At 42.1% G+C, this 12,473-nt stretch overlaps 1 protein-coding gene across 1 annotated transcript; it reads right to left on the bottom strand.

Annotated features, from left to right (window-relative positions):
- Nucleotides 1-9,396: 9,396 nt before the first annotated feature.
- Nucleotides 9,397-12,038, bottom strand: LOC148026287 (uncharacterized). The gene is made up of 2 exons (XM_087690421.1): nt 11,771-12,038; nt 9,397-9,787 (listed from the first exon to the last, which is right to left on the bottom strand). The coding sequence occupies exons 1-2, from the start codon at nt 11,874-11,876 to the stop codon at nt 9,645-9,647; spliced, it is 249 nt and encodes an 82-aa protein (XP_087546547.1). The 5' UTR covers nt 11,877-12,038; the 3' UTR covers nt 9,397-9,644.
- Between the last annotated feature and the right edge of the window lie 435 nt (nt 12,039-12,473).

Here is a 12,473-nt window from a genome sequence, read left to right on the forward strand (position 1 = left end):
TGTGAAACTTGAACCCTTGACCAGTGTCTATTTTGTATCAATTCTACTTGACCATGATTTGTATCAATTCTACAACTTGAGTTCAAGTGGTGCCTCAAGCTCACAAGGCGAGTTGCAAAAGAGAGACAAGAACAATGTCTATTTTGCCGCACGATTCAAAATTGTACTCAATCTCATCAAATGCTTGTAAAATATTAACACGGCGCAGCGAACAGAATCTGAGAAAGAGAGAGAGTACACAACAGATAAGAGGAGAATCAGTAAAATTCTTTAACTCCAAACAACTGATACAAAGATGGCTCTGTCCACCCGTGCGCTTCCACTGTATGAAGCTTAGATGGCGATCTAGACAGAAGATAGGTGAAGAGCTTAAGGCTAGCTGGAACAACAACTCTGACTGGGTGAAAGATGAGTGAATGATGGCTGCGAAGGGGTTTAGCTTTTATAGCCCGCGAAGGTCGTTAGGTCGTCCTGCTGACCGACCTATCATATGAGCCTCCACTAGTCGGCCAGGGAATATTCCATGGAATATTCCCTTTACCATCAGGCCGGGGGCGCTGCCCCCGGACCCCTGCCAGGGGGGCCGCTGGCCCCCCTGGGACCCCCCAGCCAGGGGCCGCTTCCGCGGCCCCCAGACCCCACAATAGGGGCCCCTTTTAACTCCCTTACCACGCAACTCAATGCAATGTGCCTCGAGTTGCTACCAGCTTAACCACTCCGTCTAACCCAAAGATTAGACCCACAACAGTCACCTTTTTGCCATCCGGTCACATAGACCTCATCTGATATACAAGTCAGGACTCAACCAATGTCCAGGCTCACATTTGGCTTCTCCTCATAATGGGGGCCTTACAACTTTGAGCACCATGGATCATTGGTAGCACCTAATGAGGGTGGGGCATTGATCATATCTAACACCCCCCCTCAATGTCCACCCATAGGTGAACTATCTCCTCGGCCCAATGCCGAGTCTCTGAAGATGAACTTGAAGCAGATCCTTCGTAAGTGCTTTGGTGAAGATATCTGCTCCATCCCATCCTCCATCAAATCACGCACATAGTGATACTGGATCTCTATATGTTTGGTGCGTGTATGAAACACTGGATTTTTGGCAATGGCGATGCAACTCTGATTGCCACATCTCAACACAGTTGGTTCTTCATCCTGCACTCCCATATGCCATAGAATCCTTCTCAACCATACGGCCTCACATGCAGCAAAACAAGCTGCCTTGTACTCTGCTTCGGTAGAAGACAATGCCACTGTTGGTTGCTTCTTACTAATCCAAGAGAAAATTCCTGAACCCAAAGAGAAACAATAACCAGAAACTGACTTCCTGGAATCAATGTCTCCTGCCCAATCTGAGTCACAGTTCCCTACAAGAGAAGTTCCAAAACTGTATGTGATACCATAGTCAAGAGTTTTCTTCAAGTATCTGAGCACCCGCATCCCAGCCTTCCAATGACTCTCATGAGGTTTGTTTGAGAACCTGCTCAAAACACCAACAGCAAAACTGATATCTGGTCTGGTGTTACACAAGTAGATCAGACTGCCGACCAACCTCCTATACCTCCCAATGTCTACTAGTGCTAATGTATCCTCGACGGATAACTTTGCATTCACCTCCATAGGTGTAGCTATCTCCTTGCACTCGGTCATGCCAAATGCCTTCAAGATCTCCCATGCCTACTTCTTCTGAGAGATGAAGATCTTTCCTGGCTCTTGCCAAACTTCAATCCCCAAACAATAGTGCAGCAAGCCCAAGTCTGTCATTTCAAACTCAGAACTCAAAGCCTTTCGAGTTTGGTTGATCATATCTTCATAGTCACCTGTAATAAGAAGGTCGTCCACATATAGGACAATCACTACAGACTTTTTACCATCCATGTAAACATACAAGTTAGCATCTGAGGCACATCTTTTGAAGTTTAGGTTTAAAAAGAACCTATCTATCCGCTGGTACCATGCTCTGGGGGCTTGTTTCAGCCCATACAATGCCTTCTTCAGTTTACACACTTTGTTCTCAGAATGGGGGGCCTCAAACCCTGGTGGCTGAGCCACGTACACCTCCTCCTTGAGGTCACCATTTAAGAACGCTGACTTAACATCCATTTGGTACACTGGCCACTTCTTGTGGGCAGCCACTGCAAGTACTGTGCGAATAGTGGTCATTCTGGCAGTTGGGGCAAATGACTCTTGAAAATCAAACCCTTCAACTTGTGAAAATCCTTGGGCAACCAGTCTAGCTTTGTACTTTTCTAAGGTACCATCAGCCTTGTACTTTACCTTCCAGATCCACTTGGTACCAATAACCTTCCGCTTTGCTGGTCGATCCACTAGCTCCCAAGTGTCATTCTTCATTATGCTGTCATACTCCGCCTGCATAGCATCCTTCCATGATGGATCTGCAAGTGCTTCTTCTAAGTCAGTTGGCTCCTTTACTTCTCTCATAATCTCAACCATCAAGGCCATATTGACTATGTGAGCAGAAGCCCTCCTTTGCTCCTCTATTCTCTGAGACCTCCTTGGTCCGTCTGCCTTCTCCTCAACAGATGCAGGCATAGGATTATTGTGGTCATAGAGCTGTTTCACCCAGCGCGGCAATGGCTTTTCCGGTGGGGTGATGTCAGGTTGGTGAACTTTTTCCTCATCATCTGAAGATGATGCTTCCTCCTCCTTAAGGATAGGGATAGCTCTCGGGACAGGTTCATAGTGGACTACTTCTTCGCTTGATGATAAAGTGGAAGAACTTGCCTTCTTCTCCTCCACTGTATGCGGCTCCTCCTTGAACACCACATCACGGCTCGCGATGATCTTCTTTGCCTCTTGGTCATATAATTTGTAAGCCTTCTGCTCATCACTATAACCCAAGAAGATACATTTTCTACTTTTTGGTTGTAACTTGTTTCTCTTCTCATCTGGAACATGTGCATAACATTCACATCCAAAAATTCTGAAATGTGAAACAGATGGTTTCTTACCAGTGTAAGCCTCATGAGGTGTTTTTCCCTTGAGAGCCTTTGTGTAGCTCCGATTTAGAATGTAGACTGCAGTATTAACAGCTTCAGCCCAAAAATGGTTAGGCAATCCCTTGCCCTTTAGCATGCATCTTGCCATCTCCACAATGGTACGATTGCTGTGTTCCACAACACCATTCTGCTGAGGTGTGTGAGGCGTCGTCAATTGACGCTTGATCCCTTTGCCCTTGCAAAAGCCTTCAAACTCCTTTGAGTTGAACTCACCACCACCATCTGTTCTAAATTTCTTCACACTTTTCCCTGTTTCATTCTCAACAAGTATTAGCCATTCTTTAAACTTACCAAAAGCTTGAGCCTTATCACGAAGGAAGTACACCCACATCTTCCTACTGTAGTCGTCGACAATCAACATGAAATAAGAAGATCCCCCCAAGGCCTGTGTAGGCATCTTACCACACAAGTCAGCATGCACCAACTCTAGAGGAGCCTGTGCTCTATTCTTGCTTTCTTGTGGAAATGCCTTTCTCTGTTGCTTGCCCATCATACAAGCTTCACATGGTTCCTTCAATTCAGTTATTGTAGGTAGGTGAGCAACCATACCTTGCTTTTGCATCTCCTTCAATACTGCAAATCCGATGTGTCCAAACCTTTCATGCCAAAGCTTACTTGTGCCCACTCCAGCGGTGGATGTAAGAGCACTTAGCTCATACAAGTTGTTCCTTCTTTCTCCTTTGCCAACAATTGTGCCAGCACTATCAATAATTTCTGCACCTGTCTTCTTGAACCTCACTTCATGACCAAGATCAATTATGGCAGCAACTGATAAGAGATTTCTCCTGATTTCGGAAACATACAACACATTTGAAAGCTTTTTGACTTCACCATTTGCAGCAACAAAAGAAATAGTACCTGTGCCTGCAGCAGGGCATTTAGCATCATTTCCAACCGTCACAGTGATGGATTCTTGTAGAGGCTGCATAGAACTGTATAGACCTTTCTTGTTGGTCATGTGACGGGAGGCCCCACTATCCAACACCCAAGAGTCAGTGGTAGATTCTTCTTGCGCCGAGGAGCACACTTCCTCAATGGTCGCCATGAATAATTCCAACTCTGCTTCAGCCGTATTGGCTGTCTCTTTCCCTTTACTTTTAAGGGTACCATTCTTTTCATCTGCCTTCTTGACACGACAATCTGCAATTGCATGTCCTTTCTTCTTACAGTAGAAGCACTCTCCTTGAAACTTCTTCTTGCCGCCCTTCTTCTTTTTGTCACCATCATTTTTGGTGGAGGAAACACCTTTGCCTTTTGCATTGGCAGAGAATGCAGCATCTCCATTGTTGCTTCCTTCTCGGGCTTTCAGCCTCAACTCCTCCTCCATTAATAATGCACAAAACTCCTCAAAAGTCAAAGCTTGAGGTCTCACCTGAGTATTAAGGGCAGTTACTAGTCCATCAAACTTTTGTGGACAAATCTGAAGACACCTCCGAGCTAGCTCTTCGCTAGTCTTTTGTATCCCAGCGCCAGCCATCTGGTCGCGCAGATTCTTAATCCGAGTGATGAATGCTTCAACCGTCTCTCCTTCAGCAAACTTCTCCGCTGCTATTTGATTCTCCAAGTTTTGAATCCTTGTTTGGTTTCGTGTTTCATACTGACTCCTTAGTACATTCCAAGCCTCTGACGCTTTGGTTGTATGCTGAATCAGAGTCAAAACACTGTCAGAACAGCTTGTAACTAAGGCACACAATGCATCTGTATTCCTTCGTTTCCAAGCTCGTAGAAGATCTGCATTCGGAGGAATCATCACACTAGGATTTGATGGGTCGGGGGTAGGCTGTGGTTCTGCGTCAGTCCCCAGCACAGTCTCCAGAAGCTCATAAGAATCAAGGATAGTTGTAATTTTGAACTTCCACAAGGTGTAGTTTGTACCATCTAACTTGCCTTCGCTGAAGGTTGGTGGACGAATCCTCAGTGTTTGAATAGCCGGTACAGCAGCACCACCTCCTGCACCGCTTCCTGATGCGCCAGAACTGCTTCCCGAAGTCGACATCATTTCTCTTTGCTGTTGAAGCCTTTGCCTCTTGCACGCTCTCCGATCTCTAGAGCCCCCTGGGCTCTGATACCATGTAAAATATTACACGGCGCAGCGAACAGAATCTGAGAAAGAGATAGAGAGTACACAACAGATAAGAGGAGAATCAGTAAAATTCTTTAACTCCAAACAACTGATACAAAGATGGCTCTGTCCACCCGTGCGCTTCCACTGTATGAAGCTTAGATGGCGATCTAGACAGAAGATAGGTGAAGAGCTTAAGGCTAGCTGGAACAACAACTCTGACTGGGTGAAAGATGAGTGAATGATGGCTGCGAAGGGGTTTAGCTTTTATAGCCCGCGAAGGTCGTTAGGTCGTCCTGCTGACCGACCTACCATATGAGCCTCCACTAGTCGGCCAGGGAATATTCCAGGGAATATTCCCTTTACCATCAGGCCTTACCACGCAACTCAATGCAATGTGCCTCGAGTTGCTACCAGCTTAACCACTCCGTCTAACCCAAAGATTAGACCCACAACAGTCACCTTTTTGCCATCCGGTCACATAGACCTCATCTGATATACAAGTCAGGACTCAACCAATGTCCGGGCTCACATTTGGCTTCTCCTCATAATGGGGGCCTTACAACTTTGAGCACCATGGATCATTGGTAGCACCTAATGAGGGTGGGGCATTGATCATATCTAACAATGCTTACCAATGCATAATAGCTTGCATGTTGCATTTCAAAACATATAGATCTTCAAGCAGGTCAAGGAACTACCAAGTCAATATGATGGTTACATAGGCTTTGAGTTGCCCCCTCCTGGCTTTGGATGAGCAATGTATGGAATGGAGCAATGAAATGATTGCCATCCATGGATAGAATATATGGCCTCTAACTGTGATCTGTTTGATAATGTGGCTTGATTTAGCAAATACTTTGGATATTTGAGATGTGTAAATGAGAATTGCTTGTTTTATGCAAGAATGAATTACCATAACGAGACCCAATGGAGGGGAAGGCTAAAACGATCATGTCATGTTGGTGTGTAGGCACTATGGGCAAGGACCTGAATGTTTGTTCACGTTGTATCGCGAGCAATGATTGAGGATAATCCCCTCACACAACCCAAAGACATAAGAGAAAAAAAGTGTTGGTATAGGTAAGTGGCTTGGTACTTGGTTTTTCATAAGCGCAAATTTCAAGACACAAAAATCCTTGAAATGTCCTTTGACAATACTTTATACACGACCAACTTCATATAAGAGCCTCAAAATCTACTTTCCACAAAATCCACCAGTGTTTGACCTACAAAAAACTTTTTCACATCTTCCTTTACACATGGACTATAGGTAATCTATCTTGGAACCTAATTCACTTGAGTAATAGTCAAAGTGTCTAGTCTCAGTCATCATGTCTCTTGTCATTGACTTTCACCCTCCATAGCTAAACCTTGCTCAAAGATCCGTGTTTCTTAACATGGTATCAAAGCCATGGTATCCATGTTTCTTAACATGCTATCAGAGCCATGACGAGCTCAGTTTAGCTTGGTTTAGTATTATTCCAGCTCCCCACAACCTCTGGTCAACTCAACTTCATCAAATGACTTCATCTCTCACTCCATTTTCACTCTACCTCTCTTAACTATCATAGCCAACCAATACCTTGCTCTCTTGGAGCTCCTAGATCTCTCTATACAAGCCATATCTCTCCATGACTTTTTCTAGGGGAACCTTCTACTGCTTCAAGCACAACTTTGTGTTACCATAAACCTCGACATTGGCCTCCCTCCTGCCCAGCATTGTGGGGTTTTCAGCTTGATGTAAAAATAGTCACCTGCAGAGCTATTTTATAACTTGATCTGGTTGTGTGGGCCACGATGCATCCTGTGGTGATAGGGCTTTTAAAGCTCAAGTCATCGCTTCTACATGCTGTTGTAAAGAAAAAACGAGTCATCTCTCAAATCCTAATCTCATGCAGCCATAACTTTTAAGCCCAAGCTCATAAAACTCTACATTCTCTCACTTTCCTTGGCTCAACCAAGTCAATGCCACTCTAGAATTGTACACCACTCTGTTCCTAGCAAAGCCATTAGGAGAAGAAGATTCAAGTTAAAGATAAAGCATAAAAATCCAACATTAAGATTGAAGCTAGTATCTTTTGATACTACATAGTGTTATCTGACACTACCATCACTTGTGTCCTTTGATACAATTTCTTTCAACTCTTTTGTAGGTCAAAACTTAGAGATTTAAGGCCGATCCTCAGCCCCATGGGAATGAACTTCTCAATGTCGGTACATATTATGAAGAGTGATACAACACTTGCTCACTTGTACTACATAGAATATGTTTTTGCTCTACTTACAGGAAGAAATGAAGTTACCTACATCCAAGTGCAATCAATGATTCTATTTGAAGATTTTGAAGGTGTTTTAGCCCTCATGGTCATTATGTAAAACTCAAAGCTTGTAACCTCTTTGCTTGACGGGAACCAGAAGATAGAAGACAAAGAAGAAGCAAGCAAAGTGGAAAGCATCAAAGTGAAGGACAAGGAAAAGAATATTTGTTATGGTGAAAGAAAACCACAAAAAGCTTACAATATCTTATTTGAAGATGATCACAAGGGCCTATAAGTCCTTGTCTCCAAATTTTACTAGAACTTTTTTGAAGCCTTGTATATACTTGCATTAATACTCCAATTATAAGCCTTCTACTCCTCATGTAAGTTGTGCACTATAGCCTCTGCACACTTAGTGAGACTATGGTACCTCATGGATTATATTAACTTTGACTATGCAGGACATGCAGATAGTAAAAAGTCCACCTTTGGGTATGTCTCCACTTTTGCGAAGATGTTGTTTCTTGGATATCCAAGATGCAAAAATACACAACATTATCTACTACTTAGACAAAGTATGTTGCAACCACTGAGGCTTGCAAAAAGACCCTATAGTTAGGCCATCTACTAGCAAACCTTCGTATTACTATTAATCCTACACTACATTCAATTTCTATGAGTGCTAGTGATATTCAATTGATCAAAAATCCAAGACTTCGTGCAAAGACAAAGTGCATTGAGGTGCGCTATCACTTCATCAAGGAGATAGTAGAGGACAAGTCTATTAAGCTTATCGAGATTCCAACTAACAAAAATCCCATATATCTATTCATATGTAAGTCTCTCAACATAACATTTTGCCTTCCTTAAGAAAGTGAGAAGCATAGGATGAGATGGTGTCTCTTTCTCATCTTGTTGTACTTTATATATATTTGTACTTTGTCACATTTTCTTATTATCTCCTTATTAAAGACACATTCGTCTTTAAGTGAGAGATTGTTAGAAGTAATGTACGTTACACTGTCCTGTACTTACTTCACATTTGACAACATATACGTATACAAGTGATGAATGCCCATCACTATCACTTTATTCTTTAATTTTTCAATGACTATTAAATAAGGAAAGGCCGATCACACATCATGATTATTAGAGTTTCCACATTCAATGTATCTCTCTCTTGCTCTCTTGCTTCGTCTGCCATAGTTCTTGCTTTGCTCTTGCTTTCGCTTGTACATCCGTGCACTTTCACTCAGGCTCTACCTTAAGACACCTAACACCATCTAAATTTAATGGCTGATTCTCATTGTTTGGGTAGTCTTGTCAATCAAACTATGTTATAAAAATAGTTACATGTCAATGTCAAATTGGTTCAAATACTTGTCAAATTTTTTATTATATATGTGTGAAATCTATGACATGTTAGTTGGCTCAAAAACTTTACATATTTATAAGTGTATATATGTGAAAATTCAATGAAAACCACTACTTGTTTCACATAGAATGCCTTCAAGTTTTTCTTGTCATCTGAAAAAATTAAACCACCCTTCAAGTTTAGGACATGATACCGCAAATCCGCCCCTATCCTTTCAAAATTTGGGGGTTCTTGCTCTTAGACCCCACCTTGTTATGGCCTTGAATCCTCAAAAACTTACAACACCTTTTTAGCAAAGATATCCTCATGCATTGCTTTCCACACTCCAGCAGTAGCTAACTCCACTCAAATCTTTTACATGTAATATTCACTAGGCAAGCATGATATCGATTGTAGCAATCTATAACTTGATAAGGCTAGAGCTTCCAAGCCACAACATTGAAGGATTCAATCTAGGCTGATAGTACCTCAAACTTGAAAACAAATTTTCACATCTAGAAGACTACTTCAAATTGATTATGTTAAATTGTATCACAGCCCTTCCTTTCAGTGAAAGAAAAGGCCAGAAAAACTTGGCAGACACAACAAGAAAAGGCTTGTCAATAAAAGATTCACAAAATAAAGGGCAGACCTTAGTACCCTAATGGACTAAAGCGATAACTTCACATGAGTACAGACAAGATTCATCTAAACAATAATGCATACATCATGAGATGGGATTCCAGGAGAGGCAACCACAATAATTGTGTTAAGCATGAAAATTTGGTGGAACCATGAGCCAATATGAGCTGAGTTTTACAAAATAATAATCCTTTCATATAGAACACGAACAGTCAACGTGTAGCATAATGCATTTTATTAAAATTGCAAGTCTAAAGACCTCTGCTAAAACTTGATAGTAATTCATTATCCAAGTTCTAACCATCAGATAAATATCTGAAGTTCTGCCTTCTAATGGGGTTCATGACTACGGGTGGTCCTGCTTCACGTTCCCATCCTTGATCAAACTTCTTTAAGGTTGCTTCCTGCCATTCTTTAGATAGAGTTCGAGGCACAGTACCTGTTCCATGATTTCAATGCCACAGTTTAGCTCCACATTTCACAGACTACAGCAACAAAAGGAAAGACCTTTTCTCCCAAAACCCGACTATTGAACCACTTGCAAAACATCAAACAACTATTGGACAAAGCCAAACCAATTATATGTATAGCCTCAACATATGCCATTAATAGTATCATTACACCTTGTTTTGGACAATTATCATTGCCTTTTTGAGTACTATCATCCATACCCCTTTTGCTTAGGTTGCACTTCCTCCTTTGTGTTGAGTGTCACAATATGCTATAAACCTTGTGTTGAGTCGTGGCCTATAAGGAACAAATTTAGGATTCAAACTTTAAGCGAACTCAACAGCAAGATGTCTCTGTAAAAGCGGTTGTTAGAACTTGAAGAATTGGCCTTAGCAGCTATCAGAAGAAGTGAATCATATGACCTTGAGGACAGTTTGCCAAGGGCAAAAAAAAAGATCACATATGGACCAGACTACTCACCCTTGCCACTCTCAACGACAACTGTCTCCATCATACACATCTTGCAAACAGAAGAGATGAAAGTGCAAAAAAACCCAAGAAAGATAGAGGATGATGAAAGCAAATGTCGGCAAGAACTTGCCCGTGGAGAAAAGGGAAATGAAAGGGAGGAAACAAAAGGAAGGGAAAGGGGGAATTCTTAAACGACTGTATGAGAGGCCTTACAGAGCTGTAAACATAAAACCGTGGACAGCACCAAAAACTGCAGCATAATACAAGTGATACACATGCAACAAAGAAGTGCATGCTTCTACAAGTGTCCAGAGACTAGGACAATAGAGAAATCAATGCTCCTGCAAAAATTAGAATCAACTATGCATTATAGATCGAGTTGTAATGATCTACAACTTCCCACTCATTGTAGTTTGAACAAGGAGATATTGCCACAAATGTCGCTAGTTGAGCAACGCATATCCTTACTATGCAAAATGGAGCATGAGACGGAGGAGAACTATACATGTCAGTTCCAACATATTATAGGATTGGATCGAACTTCACTATCTCTTTCATCAGGGTTTGGGCTCCTTTCCCAGGTCATAGATACATAAACCAAAATGCTTGCACCTCTTCCTACATAGATTTGCAAAAATAAGAGAGCCACTATGAGGAGCAGTAGATTAGTCCTTGGAGAATGAGAGTAAAGACACCTTTAACACTCCTTGAAAGGGCCATCCTCATTGCCTATCCCTAGGTCTTGACAGTCTCCATGACACTGTGAGAGTCACAGGTGGAGCAAGCCAAACAACTTGGTCATGATGCTTAGGGTCTTACCCAACAATTCAATAAACATCAGCAAACATCTTCCACATATTTCAGGAGGTTGTATGACGAAAAGACCTATAAGTGAATTTGTCGGCTGAAGCTATTTATTTCTATACACCCTTTTCTGCTTGCTGCTTATCGTACCTTATATTGTCACACAGTTATAGCTCTTTCAATTTCAGCAGTCTACATACAGTTGTATACTTCATCTAAGATGTCATGTAGCTTTTGGCTTTCTAGAACATAAATAACAAACAACTTATGAAAAGCTTCACCCTCAAGCCTAGTTGCTAGACCACTGAGCCGCATATCCTTGAGCACAGATTCAATTCTCACTTCTTAAATGCCATGAAAATGTCTTTTATAATGACAATATCGGACTGATAACCCTTACACACACACACACACACACACACACACACACACACACTCTCTCTCTCTCTCTCTCTCTCTCTCTCTCTCTCTCTCTCTCTCTCTCTCTCTCTCTCTCTCTCTGTGGAAACATGAGAGTTCCTTGAAATGCAGATGTATTTATTTTTGCCCCTAGGCCGATTTGGCCTTTCGTAAACGTGAATACAACTCTTTCTCTCCCTCTCTCTCTCAACAGAAGAGAGATGCAGTCGATGCAGCCAAGACATACTGTTCCAAACCTTAAACATTTCTGGAAACAATGGACGTGAGACTGACATACCTCCAAAAATTTTCCTGTTCCGCGTTAGGTCCCAGAAGACGTAAGACACAGCTAAGGACGCGCCGAGTGCAGGAAGAATGACCTTGGCGGGCACAGCTCCTGCCATAATGATGGATGGATGGTGCAATCAATCGAATGCAAGAATTGCAAGCGCACAACGATCCCAACAGAAACTCACATCGTCCTGATTTAACGTAATCCTGCCTTCATATTTTGAAACTAGCCTCTAAAACTAAATTAAGAGGTGAGAAAGCCTTCCAACTTTAGGCATGAAATGATTTTGTATGGATTGAATATCCGGGCTTACATTGATACTTGTGATCCAAGGATGCCTAAACCCTTGACCACTCACTCAATAAGATGTCACGTCATAACATAAGTAACCAAGGGCACCCAAACCCTTCACCATCGACTTACTAATGCTCTCGTTGCAATGTCCATCGTAATGACTAACCCAAATAACTGGTCACGTTACGATAGAAGTATCAAGGGATACCCAAACCCTTGGCCAGTTTGACTGGCAACAAGTAGTCCAATTACAACATCCATCTTGTTGACCAACCAACTAGGTCCATAATCACTTTCTTGCATTGTACAAAGTGCCTGGGATTTACTATGACTTGAGCTAGTGGTTCTTAGTAGACATAGGAAAAAAGGCAGTGTGGCTCTTTCATACTCTCTCGTCTAGTATTTGGAAGGGGGT

This window comes from Lygodium microphyllum, chromosome 13 (assembly GCF_053477565.2).
Source record: "Lygodium microphyllum isolate KBCC chromosome 13, Lygodium_microphyllum_v1.1.10, whole genome shotgun sequence".
In the NCBI taxonomy this organism is placed as follows: domain Eukaryota; kingdom Viridiplantae; phylum Streptophyta; class Polypodiopsida; order Schizaeales; family Lygodiaceae; genus Lygodium; species Lygodium microphyllum.